We start from the raw sequence: 25,531 nt of genomic DNA, 5'->3' as shown, positions 1-25,531 counted from the left end.
TCTGCTTCCATTCCTGGATCAGTGTGGGTGGGTCTGCCCTTAAGTAAGCCTCCCTGAATTCAATGGGGCTCCACCATTCACAGAAGAGCTGAGACTATGATTTGGTGTTGCTTCTGACACTACAATAACAGATTTCCTTATTGCAGGGCAGTAAACTCTTTCACAGTAGACCTTATTCAAGCAGGAGTTACATAATTACATGTTGGTAGAATCAGGCCCTGCCTAAAGGATTACAGAAGAGGAGCTTCATAAATAACTTCAGATAAATACAAGGATTGATCTAGAAGTGGGGGAAAGGGTATTTTTACTTCTTGCCATTGTTGTCTGAAGGTGTGCAGAAACTAAATTATACATCTCAGCACAGACCTACATGACAGTGAGAAATATATATGGGGAGATAGCCCGATACCATTCCCGTGATTGCCAATATCATTACCTATCTCTTTCTGAAATTATCCTACTGGTGGTAGAAAATATCACATCTATTAGGGAAACAACTGTCCAGCTATTAATTTTTAGAGCTGTAAATAGTCTTATCTCAATGGAAATGTTTGTCTTGTGCTTCATCTATCATGCCTAAAATGTTTTATCAGGATCTGAAAATTCTCAAAAAGAATAATAGACTCAAATACACTATGTTTAAGTGGTTTTTTGCAAAGGAAAAATTGAAGAGGGGGTAAAGGTCTTTAAAGATCTGATATTTTCTATCTTTTCAATCCCATTTCATGGCCTCTTGAGTATTATCCATATATGTCAATGTCCCCTTAATAGAAAGGAAAGCAAATCACACCATGTTTTTAGGAAAGTAAATCACACTGTATTTTTAAAAAGCACTATGGGGTTGAGGAGAAAGGAAATCAATGTTCATTCAGATTCAGAGACATCCCTAAAAATAAACAACTGAGGCCAGGTAAAAATCTCTGAGGATGATGAGAAAAGACCCATTTCCTAGTACTCAGAAGCTGAAAGGCTAGGGAGCACCAGGGTTTCTTGTTGCCTTAGCATTTTAGATGTTCTCGTATCTGATGATATAACCAACTTCCACCCTTTTTTTTTTTTCTTGGACAATAAATGGTCACTTGATTGGAATCAGAAATGGCCTTAGTGTGAGAGGCCCATTCCATAGACAATTACATGCAAAATTACTGCTTTTAGTTTAAGTCTTGCCGTTTTTGGCATTCCTGTTAAAATCCCAACTTTTGGAGTCATGAGATTATATGAAAAACTCAGTGTACTTTTGAAAAAGGTAAGTCATTTTAAAATAAGATCTTTTGTATGTATGCATCTTTGTGTATGTAAAACTATTACTTTAAAATCTTTTACTTTAAAACACTTCTGGTCTCACAAAGGGGAGGAAATACTGACTAATGGACAGGTCCTTCCCATTTCCTTCATTACCAGAGAGAAGTTAGCAATTTTTCCACAGCCTCCATAAATGATCTGTTCGTTCCAGTAGTTGGCCATCCTAAAAGCTAGACAGGTTTTCCTAATAGCCAACCTATATGCTTCTTGTTGCAATTTAAGTCCATTATTTCTTGTCATTTCCTTTTTGGATACAGAGAACAACTAATCATCATCCTCTTTATATATAGTGTTTGAAAGCTGTAATCAAGTTCCCTCTCAGCCTAGTCTTTTCTAAACTAAATAACCTCATTCTTCCAAATTTTCATTGTATGTTGTGTTGTTGGGACCTTCAAATCAGACTTTTTTTTTTGCTATCCTTTGAATTATTTCCAATTTATCCATATCTGCCTTGAAATGCAGTTCTCCAAAAGGATGCGGTATTCCTGCTGAGTGTTAATGTGTGCCAAAAGAAAGGAAGAATCACTTCCCATCACTTCCATGTTAATACATGCCAGGTTGCTTTTAGTTTTTTGTGCAGCAATACTACACTACTGATTCAGATTCAACTTGTGTTCCACTATAACCCCCAGGTCCTTTTTAGCAGTACTTTTGGCTTGGCAGTTGTTCCTAATTCTGTATATGAGCATTTGATTGTTCTTTGCTAAATATAGTATGCTGCACTAATCCTTATTGAACTTTGTGCAATTTCTTTCAGACCATTTTTTCCATGTTATCAAGTTCCACTTGAATCCTAACACTATCCTCCATAGTGTCTGCTACCTAGTCCAGTTTGGTGTCATCTGCAAATTTACACAGTGTACGCTCAGCTCTATCCTCTGAGTCATTAGTGGACATATTGAATAGTACCAGACAAGACACACCCCTGGGGAACCCTATTCAATGCATCATCCTACTTAGACATTCATTAAGCTATTGATAATTACTCTTTGAGCATGATTATCCAACCTGTTATGTGCTCATCTTGGAGTAGTTTCATTTGGCTGTATTTCCTTCACTTACTTACTTATGTCACAGGGATGGTTTCACAGGCCTTGCTAAAGTCAAGACATATTACACCTACTGTTCCCCCACCCCTATGCACAAAACACATCACATTGTCATAGAAGGAAATTGGATTGGTTAAGCATGATTTGCTCTTCAGAAATCGGTTAGCTGTTCCTAAACACCTTGTCAAAGCTTCAGTTTCACCACCAAAGAATTACTTTGGTAACAACAAAAATGGTGGTGGCATGGAATTTGTTACATCAGATATCTTAAGCTAACCGTTTAATTCCTTATGTACAATATACATCATAACAGTAGATATACTTTGTTGTAAGTAATAAAGGCTGATACTCTGGTGTGAAAGATACTCTAGAGCAGGGGTGGCCAACCTATGGTATGCGTGCCACAAGTGGCACAGGCAGCTTCTGTGTGTGGCATGCAGCAGATTGGGGAGAGGGCAGGGAGCACAGCTCCAGATAGGACAGGATGCAGAAAGCAGAGCAGCAGATCAGACGGGGAAGAAGTTCAGAGTGGCACACAGAGGGAATGGGGCTTAATTTGTGGTATGCCTGCCACAAAGTTGACCCCCACTGCTTTATAAGACATTGGCCAGTGTTGGAAATAATCTGTTTCAAACCCATTTAGTCTTCATAGATTTGAAATTCAATTTAATGACTCCATCTTCCACTCATTAAATTCAATAGGAGAGCTCTCCCTTTGCCAGGAAATATTGTGTTTGCTTTCTGCTTCTGTAGAAGAAAACACATGGTGAAATATAGAGTACTGAGTGGAAATGTGGAAAAAAAGAAAGAACCTAGGAAAAAGGGGGAGGGGAGAGAAAATTTCTAATGCTGTGCACTGATGTCAGTTGGCACCAGCCTAGTCTTTGGATGGAAAAACCTTTTATCCTCAATAATAATTACCTAGCTGGGGTCATATGAGCCCAGTATTCTCTCCTGCCCAGGGCAGGGGGTCAGACTTGAAGATCTACATAGGTCCCTTCCAATCCTACATGTATGAATCTATGAATCAATATGTATCGCAACTCTTTCTTTACTTAAGCAAATATCATGCCAATAAATAGGACTATCTTTGGATAAATGTATAGACTAACAATACAGAGGCCAGAGCTGTTAACTCATACTATAGGTGTGTGAGCCACAGACTGAAAGTATAGTTTACACAGGTCATGAAACCTCCAGCTATGAGCTTAAGGACATTATCAAATTAATTAGGCAGTTAGCAAGTTTCCAGTTTTAGGTCCCATGAAATCCTCATCCAGAATTTTATGACTTTATTAGAGTTAAATCCTTAGAAATCTAAAAGCAGGAATAGCCAGACTGGCTAATCCTCTAAATCAGTGGTGCTCAACTTCTGGCCTGCAGGCCAGATCCAGCCTGTGGAGCTTTGTCATCCAGCCCACAGGATGCCTCATGAGTCCAGACTTTTCCCCTCCCCTGCTGCCAAATTTCCAGACCCGTGGGAAGCCCCCGGGGCTGGATAATGTGGCCCTGCGCACTAGATCAAGCCAGGGTGCAGCTAGACCAATGCGTGGCATGGCTCTGCAGCTGGATCCAGGTGTGCAGGGCCAGGTTGGTACATGGGATCATACCCAGAAACTGACCTCACGCACTGACTCTATGCACAGTCCAGCCCATGGACCAATCCTGTGCCATTCCTGTGCCACTTGTCCATGGGGCTAGAAGGTTGGGCACCACCACCAATGTGCTAAATGGTTTCAGACAGGGTAAAACTTCAGAAATGGGACACCCAAGAGAAGGAGAATGGGTAGAAGGTGATATTCTCAGCAATACGTAGTTACTGTAGCCTGACTACAAGGAAGGGAGAGATGCTATTCTAGATCTGTTGCTCAACTTTCAATCTTGGGCCCATCTCTAATGGAAAGCAGTTACGACTTACAATAAATGCCTAGTTTTGTCTTTAAAAATGGTTTGGAAAAGATAGCATTGCCTGGTGCCTGAATTTCAACCTCTGTTGTGATCAAGACCAGCTCCTCTCTTGTTGATCCAGCAATAGCCATGGTCAACACACAGGTCAGAAATCTGAGTGCTTTGAGGGGCTGCATGGCACAGATGAAGAGCCTGAGTTCAGAACTCTGCACTTGACTGTTTCTTGTAAGATATGCAGCATGTCCTTGGTATCGTCTTGGCACCGCAGCCCTGCATAGTGTCATTCTCCACAAGGTCCCACGAGCCCTTTCCTGTAAATGGTGTTTACTTGTGTGCAAATGATTAACAGCTAAATAAACTGTATCAAAGGTTGAGCTGTATCCAGTAGGCATATTTTAGTTTTATATTGCAACACAGTCATTTGAAACAGGTTTTTTTAAAAAAAAGCCTTACCAAACCATCATTTTCTTCATCGTTTATCCTTTATAGTCAGAGATGAAAGAGCAGTTAATTAGTAACTATGTGCTTAGTAACATCAGGTGAAAAGCTCACTGGCAACTAAAGCCCCCGGCCGCTATTTTGAAGTGCAGGGATACTGATACATGAGATGCAGGAGATAACTACCATGCTCCAGCAGACTTGATTAATCAAATCTGCTCCAGCGTGCTGTAATTACAGCGTGTCAGAGCAGCCTCCATACTCGTGTACAGGCACCCAAATAGCTTAATTGAAGAGATGCAGAAATGTTAATATTTCAGATGCTTATGGATACCTGTTTAATTGTACAAAGAGGAAGTGTTCCCTCACTCTGTTAAACTGAAGTTGTCTTTTAACCATGATCTGTATTGCTAGCATTAATGCACATGATTTTTGTATGGCCCCTTTCATTCCTGTAATAGCTAATGTGCCGTGTTTCGTCATTGCTGCTGCTCTTAGTTAAGTAGTCCTGAGACATAATCCTATAGACTGCAAGTGAATGACTCTCTTCCAAAGACCTTATAGTGTCGATAGACGAGATGACATAAATTGGAAGAAGGATGGCTATTCCTCCCATTTTAAAGAAGGGAAACCGAACCTCGGAGGGTCCAGATTTTCCAAAGTTCTGAGTTAAATTTAGCCATTAATTTGGCTGCCTGAGTTGGAGCTTTCGAGTTGTTTTTACGATGTGACTCACCTCAAGTTTCACACGAAGTCTTTGGTCATGTCAGGAACTAAACCCAAACCAGCTTCTTCACCTCAGGGGCATACTTCCTTCTATACAGGGGGATCTAGTTGACACCAGAACCAAAGTAACCATGAAGGCTGCTGCTACAGCCATTTTGCACATATCTGCAGCCTTTGGACTTGATTCTGCAAAGCGCTGATTGCCCTTTATTCAGGATGAATTCACCCTTTGAATCCAATGAGATACGGACGTGTTTGGGACTACTTTGTGGAACTCAGTCCCTGACAGGATTTTCCTTAGGCCCTGTCTATATTACAAACTCCATTCTTCACAATACTGTCCCCTAACATGGTTTTTGATCACTGCCTCCCAGAATGGAAGGGTAACTAGCACTGCTGAGAATCAGTGCCAGGTAGCCCATTCTCAGTGCTTACTGGGGATTAATGTAATGTTGGGGGAAATGCATGGCACGTTCGACAACATTGGGTCTGGGCACGTTGAGTTTACAATTTAGATATGGCCTTCAGTGACACTGTTTGAGGAAGAGAGAATATTAACCATGATAAGGAAGTGCCCCCACCTCCCTGTAATCTTTCCAAGGAATGCCAGGGCATGTTTAAATTTCAGCTGGAAACCTTTCAACCAGCAAACACAAACAACAGGGCAGCTGCCACTTGCATGAACTCAAGACATTACGTATAACTGCCGTCTGCGTCTTCTGACCCAAAGGTGAAAGACAGTGCTATCAAATGCGGTGTGAATAAAACTATTTGTTTCCCAGACAGCTCAGAGTTTTCATAGGGAAAAACAGAAGTGGGAGGGCATGGAAGGGGTAAAATGAAACCCACTGTGTATAACATACACTTTCACCAGGTCACTACTAACCTAGCCACTGTAAGACCTTAGACGTCACAAGAAGAAGGAAAATCCAGTGCATCATGCTCAAGATGATTCATAGTTTATTTGTCATGGAGCAAAACTAAGTCATGCTTGCATCAGATTCAGTAATTTCTGGCTGAACTGAAAGATCTCGTTTCGAAAAGCACAATCATGGGGTCTGATACGGCAGTTCTTACCGAAATAGCATCCTAGACCCACATCGAATGCAGTGCCAAACACTTGTAACTTCTAGCAAAGGACTGAGCACTCCTCAGAAACTAGACTATCGTCCGTAGAACAAAGAGTTTCACTGCAGGATCTGGTGCAGGTTATAGGTGCCGTGTGGCCTTTAGAACAATAAATACAAGAGGTTAAAAAACAAGTGCGGTCTTCCCAACAATAAGGCACTGGATTTTTAGCATATTTCCCACTTACGATTGAACTGCTTTTGGAACAGAGATATAAATATTTTACTTTATTGGTGAAATATTCATTTTTTTCTGCCGTGTCTTCGAAGTACCACCGTGAATGTAGGGGAAATGTAAATTGCTTCTGAGCTGGTCTTCACGTTCTCCAACTCCCCCAGCATAGATTTTGGAGCTTTCAGCAGAAAGCTCTGTGCTAACGGTTATAAAGTTTGTCTTGTGAAGTTGTCAGGAGGTGGGTCAGCTTTTGTTTGCCAGATAGGAAAAGCTCCCTCCTGATTTACCCTTTGCTACTTGAACCACTTTCAAATCCCATAACAGATTGAACTAGAGTTTAGGCTGTTTAGGATTGCTGAGAGCATTTGCTGGTGGTACGTTAGAATCACAAGTACATCACGTACAAGACATCTTTTCTACCTAATGAAGCTGTTTCTGGTTGGTTTGGTATTGGGATTTCTAAAGGTACATTGCTTAAGGTAAGTGAATTTTCTTAAATAAATATCTGTGCAACAACATAAAAGGTAATGGACTATAATGATGATCGGCTGCTTTTGCTTTGTACGGTGAATAAGGGTTGTCATCTTGCGCTATTTCTGTTATAAGCCACGTAACAGAAGATGCGGGTTTAAAAATTATTGTAGTGCAAAGTGACTGGTTTTAAAATTTTAAAAAAATGGTCTTGTCTGATAAACTTATATGCCAAAATATCATAGCCGTGTTGTAATGAAGGGAAAATGCTTGCACTGCAAAGTGTTGTTTGCACTGTATGGTCCTGGGTTTCTTTGGGGTTGTACAGGACACTAATCGAAGCTAATGCTCGATACCTCTGCTTCTGCTTACTGACTGGCATTTTCAGGCCATGGGCTCAGCAAAACTTTTATGTATCTAGTGACTGGGATCTTAAATTTGACAACTGTGTTAATAACTTTGGGGGTTTATTGCCCATATACAAACATCCTTCACAGTGGGATCAATAATTTCTAAATGCACAGTATTAATAAGACCAATCTGCTAAGCAAGGGACTCTGCTCACAATGTTTGTATCGATTCATAGTTTCATAGTTCTTAGGGGCTGGAAGGGACCTTATAGATCATCAGGTCCAGCCCCGCTGCACTTGGGCAGGAAAGACCGCTGGGATCAGATGACCCCAGCAAGATGGATGTCGAGACGCTTTTTGAAGGTCACCAGAGTGGATGGCTGTACCACCAGCCCCCAAAATCCAGCCTCCACTTTGCTGGAGGCACCGAGGGCATCAGTAGGGATAATTTGTTTATTACTGGCAGGGCGAGAGGAGGAAGCATCTAACATCACTCCCTGAAAATCCATCTGACCTATAGGAAACAGGACTGGTAGGCTCTGCAAAATGAAAAAGTAGATGAACATAATGGAGTCTGGAAGGGCAAACAGGCAAAATGGGGTGTGGACTACAACACAAGGGCTCTTCAGGTTCCCAACATGAAATTGGAGGACTTTGCATTAAGTGCAGGAAGGCTTATTATTAGGATAGTTGAATACTAGACACGGCACAGTGACAGACATAGTTTCATCCATGCTAGAATACTAAGTCATGAGTCAGTGTCACGTGACGTGGGGCCAGGAAATGACTATCAGTAACCTTGTTTCTGAGATCAGTATCAGCTACATTCATTGGCTTCTTTTTCCTCCTGTGGACTGTAGTTGGTGCTGCCTACATAAAGAATTATATGCAGGTATGGAAACCAGAAACAGATAAAGGAAAGTTTACAGAAACCAGCAGCCTGCATTTTACTACTAGAAACCACCTATCTCCATACCCAGTGCTCAAGGTTGGCTTGTACAGCCACACTGAAGCTAGATGAAAGCTAGCTTGGCTAGTATGTCTACACATACTTTAATAAGACTTCCTGTTTGCAGTGTTAGAAATATTACTGGCCTGCTTCAGCTCCTAGGAGTCGCACCTGTGTAAAGTGACTGGGAGACAGATCACTATTCAGACCTATATTTTGCATGAAAGACTTAGTGGAGCACAACACAGGATTTTTTTTTCACATGGACACGCACAGGCATTGACCTACAGTGCCTGTTCTGAACTCCTGGCTCTGTGATACTACACACTGAAGTTGTCATTCATTGTTCACATACAGCAATGAAAGGGAACCCCTTCAGCCAAATAATGCCAACGTGAGCCTAGCCAAAGGCAGATGGGCTCGATCAGTAAGCAGCCCTCCACAGCCCATTGACTGTGTACTGTCCAGCTGGTCATCATGGAGCACCTGTGACCCCTGTCAAAAGAAAAGGGTGAGTTTCTGCAGCCCAGGTATTAAACATGAGATGCAAAAAAATAGAAGGTGAGATTTCCTTCAGTGGCATTGTCTGGGCAAATTCATACTGCTAGAGTCCTCCTCATTGTCCATGGCCATACCCAGCTTCCACAGAGCAAATCTGCAGAGGAATAAAAGGTGGCATGAGATTGCTTGGAGTCCGAGGCCAAGACACCATGGAAATGTCATCATGAGAGACTCAGGAGCACAGAAGACTTCCATGTAAGGTTGTTTCGCTTGGGGAGCATAGGATCAGATCCTGAATGCCCTACTTGTTTTATAGGATGTGTAGTTAGTGGACACAGGCCTTTGGAGAGCAGCTGAGTTTCTGCAGGTCTCCTGCAAGGCCATAAGCAGTCTCAACAACGCATTTCAGTGGCTTGCAACACCACACAGGCCCCAAGACTCTTTTTCATTGCTTGGTCCTGTCTATATTATGCTTAGGGGGTCTCTTCAAGCTGAGGAAATGACCTTATGAATCCAATGACAAACAGAGTGGAGAAAAGAATTCATAGTGATGCTGAAGGCCACATAAATACGTAGCTAGAAGATAACAACTGAGGCCACTAAGGAGCTGTTAATTGGAAGAGTGAACAAGGAATGTATTTATTTATTAGATTTATATGCTGCCCTACCAAAAAGAGGCTCATTAATCAAATCCTTTCTTATTTTTCACCTACCTATTGTGAAGTTAGTCCTATTTTAACGCAATCTGTCCCAATGACATTCTTAACAACACAGTCACCGTCGTGCCCGGCGAGCCTTGTTTATCCCCATCAAAATGATCTCAAATGATATTTTTAAGTGAGCTACGCTATAAGCAAATTGAATCTCTGCACATTCATTATCTTATTGGCATTATTCCTAGAACAAATCTGCCCCAGTACAAGAACTGTGTATTGTTACATAGGAACCATAACAATTCATGAATTTTACACACTCGAGTAAATAGTCTCTATTTCATTACAGTACAGATTTGCCCGCATGGAACAGCCTTCTCAGTTCAGTGGAGATGCCTGTGATTACTCTGACAAAGAAGCAGAAGACTGTCTGACAAACAGTCCTTGCAGAAATAGAGTTCGATGTGAAGGCTTTGTTTGTGCGGTTACAGGTAAGTACGTACTGAATTTGGGGACAGCCCCGCTTCCGCTGCAATCAACAGCGTTGCAAGAACTTCTTGCTTCCATAGGACCTGGGCTGAGTAAAAATACCATATGTCAGAATATAGCCACGAGTCTATCAGCACTTGCATTATGTCTGCAAATGACTGATTTTAACTCTAGTGCTGTAGCTGAGTTTTCAGCCGGCCAGTCTTGAGCCTGCTTTACATTTTGGGTGGTTTCTTTCTAAGCAGGAAGCTAAAAATAAAAAAGACGGCAACCAGAACAGCAGCAGCAAAACATGCATCTATGATGCTGGCACATTCCTGAGATCACAGTGTTGTTATCTCTCTGCCTTGACTTTTTTAGAGATCTCTGTAGAGCAATTTTGATGAAAGATCACTGGCTAGATAGATATAAATAGTCTTTATTTCTATTATTCAGCTCATTAAAAACTTGTTTTAAAGGATCCTATTGGCATATTTCTCCCTCACCATAAGTAATTCCCTCCAATGAAAATGTCCTAAACTTGTTTTAAAAGAACCTCAAGTGATTTGTTCCTGTGTTTGATCACAAATAATAAACCTTTTTTCTTATGCATATGTATTAGGACCAGACAACATTCTTTCAGCAAAGGTTTTCTCAAAAGTAAAGTAGGCTATTGTTTAATCAAAACTATTACCAGGTTGTTTCTGCCTTCAGTTAAAGTTCTGATTTTCTATTGGATTTTTTTTCCTTGTTTGACTAAACAACTCACAGCTGTAGTAGTTTTCCAGCATTTTTTTATTTTTTATATAGCTAAAGGGTAAAAGTTTTCCAGGGGGAAGAATATTGCCTAACCAGCTTTATTCAATATATTTTAATCTTCTATTGAGATTGTAAGCTTTCTGGGAACTGTCAATGCATAGTGATTAATAAAACAATAATGGATTTTTTAAATAAGTCATATTCACTGGCTTCCTAGGAAGATGCATTACACGGAGGCTGCTTTGCAATGGGGATGATGATTGTGGGGATCAGTCAGATGAAAAAAACTGTAGGAAAGTGTATAGAAAATGCAACCAGAAGATGGAGGAATATTGGGCAATAGAGAACCTGGCAAAAGGGTAAGTCTGTATTCTTTGCATAAAACAAACACAGGAGGCTTAATTTAAATGGCTTCTTGAGGATGACCCAAATATTATGGAGACCCAAGCGGCTTTTAATCAGAATGTAATGAATAGGGCTGTGCGAAGCTTAAGTCGCTGATTCAATTCAGTGGAGATGTGGCTCGATTTGGCAGTCGAATCTCTGAATCCAAATTAAATCAGAAGACCCTTTCATGTCTCCGAATCGACCCTCTGAATCAGTTCGGAGAGATTCAGAGAGATGCGATGATTCGGACATAGACATGGCTTTAAATGTTTTTTCTACATACCTCAAGGTACCAGCCGACTCGTGAACACTGTGATGCTGGGGCAGATGGAGCATCCCACAGGCGCGCAAGGAGGTCCCCAGCACACTCGGTGGAGAGTGCACAGGGGACCCACCCCCTCACTACTTGGCATGGCAACTGGTGCCTCCTGAGTCTGGGGGCACCTAGCGTCCCTCCATGGCCAATTGCCGAGCCAGGGGGAGTGTGCTTGACAACGTCGGTATTTCCAGTCCACTCCTGGGTCTGCCGCCAAGCATAAGCCCCACCCCCCCGCACTCCTGTGGGATGCTCTATCTGCCCCAGCATCGCAGCATTCATGAGACGCAGCCAGTAGCTTGAGGTATGTAGAAAAAACATTTAAAGCTGTGTCTATGGCCAAATTGCTGATTCTCTGAATCAGCATCGAATCTTCAGACTTGGATTCGGCCAAATCGAATCAAGACAGTGATCCAAATCAACTAGTGGATTCACTGTCCCCTGAATCGGACCGAATCCAAATTGACAGTGGCCCACTTTGCACACCCCTAGTAATGAATAACAGTCAACAAGGTGTTGGTGTGCAACCTATGCACTGAATGAATGACACATTTGTACTTCATAAAGAGTTAGCCTGCTAGTAGGCGTAGCCAGGGTACTGATACATGGGCCGCCATGTTTACATATTTTCTATTGAAATGGGACAATTTTGCCCAAATTGCATTGGGAGGGATCAAAGAACAAAACCTTCTCATCAAGCTCCAGGTGATTGTTATTTGAACCATGTGACACCTGAGACAGCACGTGGGTGGGGAAGGTTTATAGTTTGATCTCCTCCCTCAGTTTTACTTGTGTGTAATTGAAATTAGACCTTGGCCCGAAAACTATTCAGTTTGTATGAAACAGTTCGCCTGGCCTTTCCGAGATGGGGAAGAGTTCTGTTCAAAACCATGGCTCTAAAACCACGCCGGTGAGGAGTTGCTTTTTGAACAGAGAGTATCACAGTTGCAGAAGAGAATATTCCGAACGAAAACCCCGTGTCCAGATGTCCTGAAATGCTGGCTTGCTTGAACGCTGCACCAGGGCAAAGATCCATTTGTTTTGCAGGTGGCTCGTGTTTGTTTCAGGTGGCTTGTACTTGTAATGGGCTGCACCAAAACCCCTTAGGATGAAATTTCGTCCCTTTTGATGACCATGCGACGTTTGCCATTAACATCAGTGGGGCAAGATTTCTTCCCCCATCTAAGCCACCCTAAGCTTAGGGGTATTTGACATCCAGATCCTGATCTGAATCAGTGCTTTAGCTCCCATTGGACCGGAGCCTGGTAACTGCCTGCCAGGCTCTACCATGGAAAAATAGTCACCTAATCCCATTGCATACCAAAGGTATACTTGCTTTTTACTGCAAAATCGCATTCAAGGGAAAACGATCATTTGTAGCTGTCTGAAGACAGAACTGCTGAGAAGAACAGTACATTTAAACTTTCATCAAAATTTTTAAGATTGTCAAACAATTATAGAAATATGCTTCTCATCTCTATAAAACCTCAATTGCTCAATAATGTGAATTAAAGGGTGCTCTATGCTTTTCACTGTTCTAAAATTGCAGCTAATTTAACAGCTTTAAGAAACATTATTATGTGAGGTGGGGTTTTTTTTATGAGAAGCAAGTATGACAAAGACCTGGAGCACTATGTGACAGGTATGGGTCCTCAGAAAGTGACTACTTTTGGTGGGGGGTAGGGGAGGGGGGGCATATTCCACCAGTGACACCCACTGCCATTTGAATGTGAGTGCATTCAAATTAGAGCTTTGTCCTGTAACTATGCGACACGGGGCATTCACCCTTAGGTGATAGTAATGGATAATTATTCTTTCTGACCTCAGGTTACCACATACCACACAAAAAAAATTTGCTTTGATTAAAAAAAAAGTTGCCATACTAAACATTCACTGTGGACAGAAAGACTTAAGATCTAATCCGTGACCTACTGTAAAGTCAATAGAAAGTTTTCCATTGGCTTCAATGAACGTTTGATTCACGTCTTAATAGGTCCCAATACCCTGAAAGGTTAAGCCTTGCTCAGGGTTTATAATTTAAAACAAGGGTAAAATGCGATTAATAAAAGAGAGAAAAAAGAAATGTGGGTTAAAACTGAATTTGGTTATTCAAAAAAAGAATGAATAATCTGAATACACTATGATTCCCGCTGTCATCTAGGAAAGTATGGAGTGATTGTGAAGTGCTTTGCCTGGGTGCATACTTTGTTGATCCTTGTCTCTACTGTCATTTGTCAGAGAGCTATTCCAAACCCTGACTTTTCATCACAATTTTAATTTTACTAACATTTTTGGCAATAGTGAGTTACAGATTTTGCCAGCACTGGTGAGACAACACCAACCCAGATGATTAGATGCACTTCTTTTCCTGTAGTTAATATTATCTACAGACTTGCAACAATACATGAGTGAATGGTTGAAGAAAGGAAAGTTTTGATGGTAGAATACCCAAATGAACTAGGGCAAAAGAAAGATAAAGAAAATGACATGTCTTACCTTTCTTGGTCACAGCCTGTATTGCACTGCTAACTAAACTAGAAACCTTATGTGTTTCACTTGTGTGCATCCAATATAGGATAAACGGTATTACAAACAACCTGGAAGGATTGGTTCTTGATCATCGATATTATGCTGGTGCGTGTTCTCCCCATTACGTTATGGACACCAGATTTAGAAAACCATACAATGTAGAAAGCTACTCCCCAGAGGTAAGTCTCAGGTTAATTAGTGCAAACAAAGGAGATTTTCACTAATTTCAGTGCCTAATATAAACACAGCCTCCCTAGTTTAGGACTACATTTTGACCTACTTTTAAAAGTTTTCATTTCATAGAGAATATTTTCCAGTTTTCAAATAACTGTGGTATTACCTATGAGAAATCTTTCTATATTTCTGTTCTGCTGCAGTCAGCAGAGAGAACATATGTTAATTATTAAATCCTAGGGGACATTTTCAAAGGCACAAAGGGCTATCCTGCTCTCAGTGACTTTAGTGAGAATGCCTAACTCTCTTTTATGCCTTTGAAAATCTCTTCCCCATCCCTAGAGGAGTGTTGATATAAGTGATGATGTTGTTAAAAAAAGGGGGGGGGGGAGAGCAAAACTATATTGCCTGGCACTCTATAACAAAAGCGAATAAGAAAAGAATGGCCAAAAACAGTTCTTATGTTGCAGCCTCTATAAACAGTGTGGTACATAAAACAGAATTAAAAAATGCTGGAGGTTACCTTTTATAATTACAATCTTTTATCATTACAGTATCTTATAATTAGAAAACTCTGGAAAAATCCAACATAGTCTTCAGATATAAGGTTTTTTAAGAGTGCAAAGGGCTGTCATTGAAGCAGGGACCATAAGTGTTTATTGTTCTCTAATACTCACAAGTATGTATTGTCTTATTATTGCCTAGATAATGGGTAAAAATAAAAAAGTACATTTTTGTAAATGCACTTATCCCGTTAGATTTAGTAGTTTCCTTGATCAGCTAAAAGCGAGTGAACTTTATTTTGCAGAGACTGTGCAGCGATGCACTAAACAGGAACATTCAAGCCCCAGCGATCATCCAGCCCATGGGTCCCGAAATACGGTGGTGGGGAAGTGGTGGCATTGCTTCCCTGCTACCAATTTTTCAGACCCATGGAGAGCCCCAGGCCCTGCACACTGGACTGGGTGCTCAATCCCAGCACATGGGGCTGAGTAGGGGTGGGGCTGGGCCTCAGAGCTCAATCCCAGTATGCAGGGGTGGGAAGGGGCAGTGCCAGGCCCCAGGTCCTGATTCTGGCATTCAAGGCTCGATGCAGTCCATGAACCAGCCTTGTGCCACGCTTCTGTATAAAGGAGTAATAGTAATAGTATTGTTCAGAATATAAAGAACATGATTCTTAGAGAGAAAACTGTGAGAGAAAGGAGATGCTTCCTTGTTGATGGGAAGGATGGGTCTTCCGGGTTAAGGCATATGAGTGGAAAGGGCAAAATCTGGGATCAACTTCTGGTTTTTCCTCAGACTTCCAAAAAGAGCTTGGGCAGGTTTGCTACAGGCTTGATCTTTTTTTTTTGTCTTGAAATCAGCAGCAAAACTCAAGCTGATTTTAATGATGCATCCCTTGTCCTGATGAACCCCTTGGAAAAGAAGGAACAATAGTGACTACCTCCACTGGATATTATGCAGCTACTTTAAAAAAATATATTTGTATAGTGCCCTGAGATCTGTCTAGGGAAAGGAGGCTGCCAATGTGCAAATTATTGTTTAATAACACCAGGCGCTTGCACCCAACTCATCTCCACACTTGTTACCTCACCTTTAATGGGCATCAAAGCTGTATCTCATCATCCATTGACTTTAATGATGTGCATAGGCTAGTGTGATTTGATATGTGTTGTTCATTAAGAAAGCTTTTTCCTTTTACAATTTTAAACTTGTTTAGACTTCACCGATGTCTAAGATTTCATACGGTTGGCATATGATTGGCATACATGAGTAATTGCAATCCAGAGGAGATGGTAGCTTGGTTCTGTGTTCTGTTAACCTCTACTGTGAATCAAGCGCTATTGAAGTAATAGCAATAGTAGTAATAATAATGTTTAGCAATTATATAAGTCTTTTCATCTTCAAGGTGCGATCATTAATTCACAGGTATATTTGTTGCAAATGTAACAGTGCTCCCTGCTTCTATTTCAGCTGTGCAGTCACCGTGTGGAAAATAAAATATGCTTTTTCTTGCTTTGTTTTCTGTTTAGACCAAAGGAAAATATGAATTTACAATGACTGAATATGAATCCTACTCAAGTTTTGATCACAATATCCTGCAGGCAAAAGCTTCACAGAGTAGCTTTAGCTTTGGTATAAAAATACCAAAATTGTTTGAACTTGGATACAATTCTAATGACAACAGGTTCAAGAAGTTTATTCGGAGAGTGAAAAGATTTTCTAGCACAGTAAGCAATGTTCTACTTAATTTTCTGTTCAGATTAATAGTTAACATCGAATATATGTAGTTTAATCTGCGCGTGCATGTGTTCCTGTCTGTCAGCTCAGCAATTATGATGAAGTCTTTCCAATTATTCATTTCCTATGGTCTGTGTGCCAAGTGTTCAACCACAGGTCTTTGGTTTATGCCTATGACACCTGGGATTACTGGGTCGTCTCCCATCAAAATGCAAGTCAGGCCCACAACTGCTTAACTTCTAAGATTGGACAAGAATAGGTGCACTGAAGACCAATGCAAATAAACATGTAGGTACAGGAACAGACCCTTAGGTATCAGAAAATGGTGTAGGTCTATGGAAATCTGTAGAACTACACCAGTTTTTAAAGCTAAGGATTGGTAAAACAGATCCTTGTTGTAAATAAAAAGTGAAAGTGGCAGGCTGATACCAGTGTTGTGGAGGGGAGGATGTAGAAATTATATTTTTGGTTTCAAAGAGCAATCATGTATCGAAGTAGGCTAAGAACCAATAATGCACAACAGTCCCACACATGAACTACCAGATGTTGCGCCCAGTGACATTGGTATCCCAACCATTGAAATGATTACTCATGTGGCTTGTGCTGCTGTACTAAATTTAGTTAAGGCATTGGGTGAATGGGAATTAAATGACCAGTGAGGCTATTCCAGTCTTAAATCCTAACTTATTGGACATACGAGCAATACCGGTATTTAAGCAAGGCTGTGAAAGCAACACTTAAGCAAGCCCTAAGAGGCAGCATACCTATTCTTACTTGAGTCTTCCAGTGCATACAGTGAAACCATCTGGCCAGGCATCCATCACTGCACTGGGGTTTGAATAGTGGCTGTTTCTTTTCCTGCATATCACTCTCCCCAACTTTAAGGGTCTTTTTCCCGAGGTTTTTATATACTTCTGTTTTATAGTTCTCTTCTGTATGTATGCCATACCAATCTTCTTTCATAGCCGTCATCTTCCTGTTAGGACTGTTAAACCACATCCTCTTTTAACTTTTTGCTGGTGTGAGTTATAAAAAAGCACATCCTAAACTGTGACTCACTTGCTTTGCTTTTATTAGTGGCGTTAGTTACGTCAAGGCACAAAATGATGTTGCTTATGCTAAGCGTTTTGCTAAGGTGGCTTTAGTAACCGTAAGTTAGCAGGTAGCCTAGCCAAGCAATTTGTGCATCGTGGCACCCACCCCAACCCAGGAGCACATCAGCAGAAACATGCCGAGCACAATAGTGAACAGCAGTGTAAATGTAATCACAGATGGGAATCTTTCGGGGGAGCAAGTAGCTCTGACCTTCAAATTTGAACACCTCAAAGGAAACCACTCAGGAGAGAATGTCATTTAGACACTGAGCCCTGAAACTTTGAAGTGTCATGCATCCTACCAGCTGAAGTCCACTGAATAGCTCTGAGTTCCCACAAAAAAGTTGTTCCATTCCTTCAGCAGAGTCGTAGAGTTTGTAAGCATGATGGTCCAGGGAAAGTATGAGAACCATAAGTGCTGAGTATGTGGGGCCCAAGGGCCCTGGCCCCCCTCGGGAAAAGGCCAGGGTGACCACCCTTCCCTAATTGAAGACGTGTAAACCCAGGTTGCTATGGACCTCTGCAAGGAGCTGCAGGGAGTGCGATGCAGGGGGTGCCACCTGCATTTGTGTGCACACACATGCATGTGGCCAGGAATACAGCCCCAGGCAGCAGTGGAGAGCAGCTCCACCAGCTGATTGTAGGTAAGTCTGGGGGGGTAGGGCAGATCAAGGCTCCCATGGTGAGGAAGGAGTGTGGCAAGGGGTAGGCCAGGGGGTGCTGCCCAGCCAGGGTGGTGCATGGGTCCTGGGACCAGGGCAAGGAGTGGGACAGAGCCATGGGCAGCTTGTCTGGAGCGGGGGGTATTGCTACTGCCCGCACTGCCTGCACTCCCAAGGACTGGGTTTGGGGAGCCCCAAATTTATGCATGGGTTAGGGGCAGATGCAGCAGGGTCGGGGGGAGCCCCAAGCCCATAGCAGACAGCCTGCATCTGCTTAGCTTGGCCATGCTGCCGGGGGGACATGATCCTAGGCCCCTGCCCCAGCAAAAATAAAAGTCGCCACCTATGATTAGAGCAAGCTTTGTTTTGTGATATCTTTTGTTGGATCAACTACATGAGATTTTTAAGGCTTCAGGATGCTGGTACTTATGAATACAATGTCTGGAGAACAGTCTGTGCAGTGAAGGACTACTGTCCTTGAAATCACAACAGGATGTCATCATGCACATTAAAAGCCATGCCATTGTTAGGTGGGTTAAGCAAGACAGGAGCTGTCACTTCAGAAAATGATCATGCAAACAAAGAAACCAAGCTATTCTACTGTAGGGCTGTGATGACAGTAATATAAAATGAAAACTGCTAGCCAGCCTTCAGTGGTTTAATTATAGAATTGCACAAGCCATTTCATTTTGATAGATGTGATATGTCTACTGAACTCATCATTCAAGAGAACAAGGCAGGCAGTACAATACTCTTGTATTCTTTTTCTTTAGAGATTGAGCCACTGCTGTGGCCTGGTATACACTTCAAGCTGGCAGGAGGCACTTTAATTTATAGCTTTTAGGCCAATTATATGGCATTCATTTTGGGGGAGCACACAACATCATTTGATTTCCACTTTTCATCCTTCCCTGTTGTAAACCAGCCTAGTTCTTGCCAGCTGTTTAACTGCACGGCTGATAAATGTTCCTCTTCTCAGGAACACACCTGATAAACCTCCCCGATATAATTTTTAGTTTTGTCAAATTCTTATTTTCCAACAAAAACCAGTTTCAATGAAAGGTCCTGACCTGTTTACTCTTTGTTACCAAACAACAACAGCGTGTTGTAGGTTGGAGGCCTCATTTCATTTGGATGCTCTTGTGTCTCTGCATTTCATGTAGTCCAGCAAATTTGTTCATGCCCGATCTGAGCTGGATGTAGCTCAATACAAGCTGAAGTCTCGGGATGTGATGCTGCATTATGAGTTCATGCAGAGACTCCATCAGTTACCTTTGGAGTACAGCTATGGGGAATACAGAGAACTCTACAGGGACTACGGGACACACTACATCACGGAAGCTACTCTTGGAGGCACCTATGAATATACTTTAGTTATAAATGGCGATGAGCTCCAAAAGGCAGGTATGTGTAGCCACTATTTACATGGCATTTGGGGAAAGGGCTATTTAAGGGATTTGCTTCTTCCGCTTCAACAAACATTAAGGACTCAAAAATAGAGGGGGAACACCAATCACTGCCTCCCTACCGTATGAACCCACAGAAGCTTCCAAATGAGAAGTCAGTGGAGATTCAGATGTAATGGTAGAGACGAGGTAAACCTAAGAATGAGAGGAGGTGAGACAGGGGAAAACTGTTGATGCCTATAGGATTGTCTCCATGAAAATCTACAGGAAATAGGTGTGTAAGGAAATGCTCTTCCCTTCTGTGCTCAATCAAAAGCCTGTACACAAGTGCAGAGGCGGCTCCACCGTGCTACAATTACAGTTAGTCGAGTCTGCTGAGCGTGGTAATCACTATGCTCCAGCGGCCTTCTGCGTTTTGTGTATCAACATCCAGGAGCATCAAAATGTTGTCATCATTTAGGGGACAGTTTCCCAGCCTTTTCTTCAGTATGATCCCATTTATGACTCCATTTCCTCACTCCCAACCCATAGCTCCCCACCCTCAGCCCTCCCACACCCCCAGCCCTACTGATACCCCTCACTTGTGACCCACAGCCTACTTCCACCCCCAGACCTGCCCCCAGCTGCCAAGTGTATGGGACCAGGGCCTGCAGCCCCCTGCCCCCCAGCAGTACCTGAGCCCCAGCCTCTTCCCATGACCGGTGGCAGCTGCTGCATCCAGAGCAGAGTGCAAAGCCTGGCTCCCCCACTGCCCCCTCCGCCTGTGGGTGGCACAGCCAGAGTGGAGCCCATGGGCAGAAGAGGATGCAGGCTGCCCACTGTAGGCTCAGAGCTCCCTGCCCTGCTTCTCTTCCTCTCGGGGGTCCACGGCCTAGCAGGTGGGATCCAGCACAGGAGGGCAGGGAGGCTAAGTACCACTGGCAGGAGCCCCACGCTGGCCGAGCTGCTATGGTGAGGCACCCCCTGCCTGCCTGGCAGGAGCAGCGGTGATGACATGGAGTTGTACTTCCCACTGCTGCCAGGCAGGCAGGGAGTGCCTCACCTGCTCTGCTGCAGAGGCCCCTGCTCTGCTGCAGCAGGGTGGAGAGTCCTGAGCCCACAACAGGCGGCCCACATCCACCTCCACCTCACACACAAATCTGGGGGGCACATGCCCCCCCATGCCTTCCTCTCTGGGAATGCACACAGCAGTGGGGAGCCAGTCATCCCTCCCACCCCACACTGGCCACCAGACACCCCACCCATGGCTCCATCCTGTTTCCCCAGCCAAGCCCCACATTCTGGACCCATGCGCCATGGTGCCCAGCTGGGCAGGGTGCCCAGCTGGGCAGAGTCCTCAGCCCTGCCCCACTCCCTTCTTCTCTTCCTCACCATGGGGGCCTCAATCTGCCCTTCCTCCCCCCCACATAGACTTACCTGGAGGGAGCTGCTCTCCATACTGCCGCGTGCCTAATCGCTTTCCTCTCACTTCCCCTGGCACCAAGCAACCTCTGGCAGGCTGGAACTCTGCCAGCCTGCAAAAGGAACCCACCACTTCCTGCCTTTTCTCTCTTTTAAAGGAGAAAATCTGTGGTTGTCTTTGCAAGCCCATTTTTTATCATTGCGACCCCAAGGTTGGGAACCACTGACGTAGGAGTGGGGGGTGGGAAACAGGCCCTGTAGTTAATATTTTCACATACACGTTTTCAAAGCTGACTAGACACTAAAATGAATGAGAGCTGTGCAGGCACGTTTTAGGCAAGCCTTGAAAATCCCAGTCTCCGTTCTTTTCCTGGCGCTTTCAAATGACAGTTTTGAAACTCTTTTAGCTTCCAAAGCTTTTCCAGAGTGCAGGAGTAAAGAAAACAGTCAATAATTTACTGGATGACTCTTTTGTCTGACACCGCTCTTGCTGTTTGACTTGGACTTCTTTTACAAGGACTGATGTTTGTTGTGTAGGACAAAGAGAGCTGTGTGACAGCGATCAATAGCCGTGCTCGCTTATGTTTTCCCTGGCAGGGGAGGAGGAGGAACTGCCTATTTGCAAAAGTATTCAGTGGACTGTTCTGCAAGACACTCAGTCTGTTTACTCGTCTGCTTAGTAACTCGGTAGATTCTGCTATATGGTATCAGGCCCCAAAGGCACCGAATTTCGATCTGGATTTCAGTTGTTCAAAATTTTAGGGAGGTCCAAGAGCTGGGGTGTTGGGTTGGACCCAGTGTTAGTTATATTTCTTTATAGAGGCACATATCTGATCAAAACTAAATCAGGACTTGGCAGCATTAGGATCTGTACATCTACATCATGAGAGATGCTTATTGAATCTAAATAGACGAGGCTTATCAGGAGAAAGAACAGGCAACAGCAGCCCAGAATGAAATGACTTGCTTGAAAGCAAAAGGTAAGACAGTGGCATGGCCAGGAATAGACCGTGCAGTAAATAGGTCTCCAGACAGCCAGACTACCATTAGATCATGCTGCTTTTCTCCATAAAAGTGCATGCATGATGAAATAATATAGTAGTGATATAAACCTTGCCAGTTTAGGACATTTAAAATGAGGGGTAACATATCATGCATGACTGTGCCTGTTTAAAAAGGCACATAGATAGACATGAACAAAGGTAAGCATGAAGCTTAGTTTTCAATATCTGATTATTATTATTAATTTGTTAGTGGCTAGAACTCCGATTATGGACTACAACCCTACAAAAAGATGGCCTCGCCTCAAAGAGCTTACAATCTAAGAAACTTACTTCTTAGCCATTCCATTATAATGGATTCATTTGCAGTAGACACCTGTTAACCAAGCTTTGGTGATAGCATGATGACCTTCCCAGCCACCTCTGCACTGATTTGTCGTGAAAGACTGTAGTGAGGTTGTTTTGGTTTCTGAAAAGTCCTTATTTTCACAAAATGTCCTGCAAGCTACATGATATTTGCTTGTGCCTTATGGAGAAATGAAAACTAAACTTCACTTGCCAAAATAAATAGAGTCTTTACAAATTTATAGTCAGTCCCTGTTAAAAGGACCTTACAATCAAATTTCCCCTGGTGAGTTGTAAAACCTCCTTTACTGGAGGTTTTCAAAAGAAGGTTGGTTAAAAATTCGATGTGTTCCTGTTTTTGAGCAGGGACTTGGACCAGATGCCTTCTAATGTTATGATTCTGTGATTCAAATTTTAGACAATGGAGGCAGTGTGTACACGAAACAAGAGGTGTGTGTGCATGACACTTTAAAGCAGGCTAAATGCTTTTGCGCTGCTTTAATGGCATCAGAATTTGCATGCCTCGGTGGCGCATTATGCATTAATTCCAGCCACTGTAGGAAATTCAATGGCATAATGTGCCTTAAATGACTTGGGGTGCACCAAACTAAAATTCCTTTGAAGAGTTTTAGTTTCCTGCCCCTACGGCTGCAGAGCGAAGCAGTGGGCTCCATGAAGCTCCATGACTCTGCAGGAAGCCCATGCAGGCAGCCTGGCAGCAGCCCAGGAAGGCAGACTTTGCCCAAGAAAAGCGGGAAGCCTGATCTTTTTTCCCCCACCCTGAAGCCTGCCTGCTTGCCTGAGCTGCATGGGGGCCTGGTGCTTCCCTCCATGGCTGCAGTGCCCCCTGGGACCGTCCAAGCCGGGTGCCTCCGGGCGGATGCTGCCTGGGGGTGCGGGCCGCAGCTGCCATGGAGGGAAGCACCAGCCGCCCCAGCCCTGCAGCCCATGGACTGCTCTTCCTGCTGGCAGCTCGCCCTCTCCTCCCCCACTGGAGAGGCAGATAGGTCAGTGGGATGTGTGCATGACACAGGGGTTTAATCAGCCCTGAATTGAAGTGGTGTTTTTTAAAATCCACTATTTCAATTTAGGGTCCCTGTTTCATCTACACATGCCCAATAGTGTCAAATTCATCTGGGTCCAGAGGCTAGATGAGTGGTGTAGGAGCTATGTGTGACAAGGGCACCAGGGGCTGGTTTGTGCAGCTCCATGAACCACAGGCAACCTGTGGGCCATTTATTTGACACCCTCGACTACGATATATTAGGAGAGTGGGGGAAGGTAGACATGTAAATGGCACGAACAGAACCATTAAGATGGTACATCTTTTCTTAGCAAAATGCAGATCTTGGAAGTTAAAAAGTTGGTTTTAATTTATGAAGGAGACAACTGGGGGAAAGATAGTCACTTGCAGACCATTTACTACCCTACGCAGACCATCTACCTCCCCACCATCATTGGACAGTTTACCATGTATGTCATGAGAGGGGTGGGTCTCAAGTAGGGATCTGAGAGAGCATCATGGTTGTGGCTCTGCAAATAAGTCTTGTGAAGGTATTCAGTGCATACAGCAGTTCTTGGAAGAACTGAATAACTGCAGGCTGTCATTGCTGGTGAAGTGAAGGGGAGTGCATATTACTTCGGGTGGGGGTTTCTTCAGATGCCCGTTAGGCTAAGTACCTAATCACATATCTAACTCCAGTGAAACTATAGATGTGTTAAAATAAAGCTAGAATAGTGTGCTGCTGAACTGGGTCCTTAACTGCTAATTCATTCAGGATCAATTCAGCAAATAAACTCAATGGGACACAGCTTGTACTGTCCTAATTAATCTCATTGAAGCCATTCTGTATGATAAACATTGTATTCACCAGCTAGTGCAGGGTAGGACCCATTGGCTCAGCCTTCCACTTGAGGGCAGAAGCACCTAATTTCAAATAAAAATATTTTGAAGAATTGAGGCTTAGTCACTCGTGCAAATTCCAACAGTTTGTGTCAGATCTTACAGGCATTAGTGAAGATTAGTAAATTCAACTGTAGAGAATTTTCCTGTTTGTTTATGATCAGAGTAATTAAATAGAAACCATGGATAATCCACCCCAAAGAAGGAGCGGCTGTGGCCCATTAAGTGTCTGTTTACATAGCAGATTTTGAAAATGTTTTTAAAACGCACAGATTTTGTGAAAGTGAAGTGACAGTCTCCTCTAGAGCTGGGATAATGACTATCATGATACTTACCACTTCTGTAGAAACTTTCAGTGTGATAATTTCCAAACGCTCCATAAACAATTAATTGCTTCTCATCACACCTCCATGCATTTAGCATAGTTGAGTATTACCAGCTCCATTTTATAGATTCGGAATCTGAGAAGCAGGGAGGGGCCTCACCCATAGTCAGCCAGTAATTGTAATACATGCAACAATAGTTAGTACTTATAATGATGATGAATTTTTTTAATCTTTTTCCTTCCCAAATATCCAGGTGCTTCATATTAATGGGAATGCATCACTACACTACTTCTGTTTTATAGATAAGGAACTGAGACACACAGGTTAAATTTTTAAGAGTGTGCACTAGATTTGATTGCTTCATGAGTTGGGTTTCCTACATTGCACAGTGAATTACTGTCAGCCCTGGATTGAAAACCTAGATCTTTTCATTTCTAGCCCCTTGTTTCCCATAATAATATGCTTCTACTCCATGCACAGGTTGTCTTTACATGTGCTCTGCCAGCTGGGGGGGAGGTGCTTTAATGACAGTATCTCTGAGAGCCACTCTAATTAAAGCGCCCCCAACCTCTCATGTATTCAGCTTCCTGCGCTTGCTTCAAAATGGTGACGGGAACACTTCAACTAAAGCTTGTTCACCATTTTGAAGTGCAGGTACCCTGAATACACAACACGCAGAGGCTGCTGGAGAGCACTGATTAGTACACTCCGGCCAACTCGATTAATTGAGTCCGGGGTAATGCAGAGGGGGTGTACACAGGTGCACATGTACATGTTCATGTTCAACATCTTCATCAGTGACTTGGATGAGGGGGTAGAAAGCACCCTGTTCAAGTTTGCTGATGACACTAAGATGTGGGGGGATGTGGG

At 43.0% G+C, this 25,531-nt stretch overlaps 1 protein-coding gene across 1 annotated transcript in view; it reads left to right on the top strand.

Moving 5' to 3' along the window:
• Positions 1-7,012: 7,012 nt before the first annotated feature.
• Positions 7,013-25,531, top strand: part of C8B (complement C8 beta chain) — a 29,950-nt gene continuing 11,431 nt past the window's right edge. Inside the window, exons 1-7 of the mRNA XM_019531496.1 lie at positions 7,013-7,204; positions 8,853-9,006; positions 9,999-10,140; positions 11,094-11,235; positions 14,155-14,287; positions 16,316-16,513; positions 19,443-19,683. Coding sequence (XP_019387041.1) covers positions 7,149-7,204; positions 8,853-9,006; positions 9,999-10,140; positions 11,094-11,235; positions 14,155-14,287; positions 16,316-16,513; positions 19,443-19,683 — 1,066 coding nt within the window. The 5' untranslated portion in view covers positions 7,013-7,148. The remainder of the gene's footprint in view (positions 7,205-8,852; positions 9,007-9,998; positions 10,141-11,093; positions 11,236-14,154; positions 14,288-16,315; positions 16,514-19,442; positions 19,684-25,531) is intronic.

The sequence above is a fragment of the Crocodylus porosus genome, unplaced genomic scaffold (assembly GCF_001723895.1).
Source record: "Crocodylus porosus isolate Cpor-Errol unplaced genomic scaffold, CroPor_comp1, whole genome shotgun sequence".
Taxonomy (NCBI): domain Eukaryota; kingdom Metazoa; phylum Chordata; order Crocodylia; family Crocodylidae; genus Crocodylus; species Crocodylus porosus.
The sequence above is the reverse complement of the archived record's forward strand: the minus strand, read 5'-3'. Positions and strand labels throughout refer to the sequence as shown.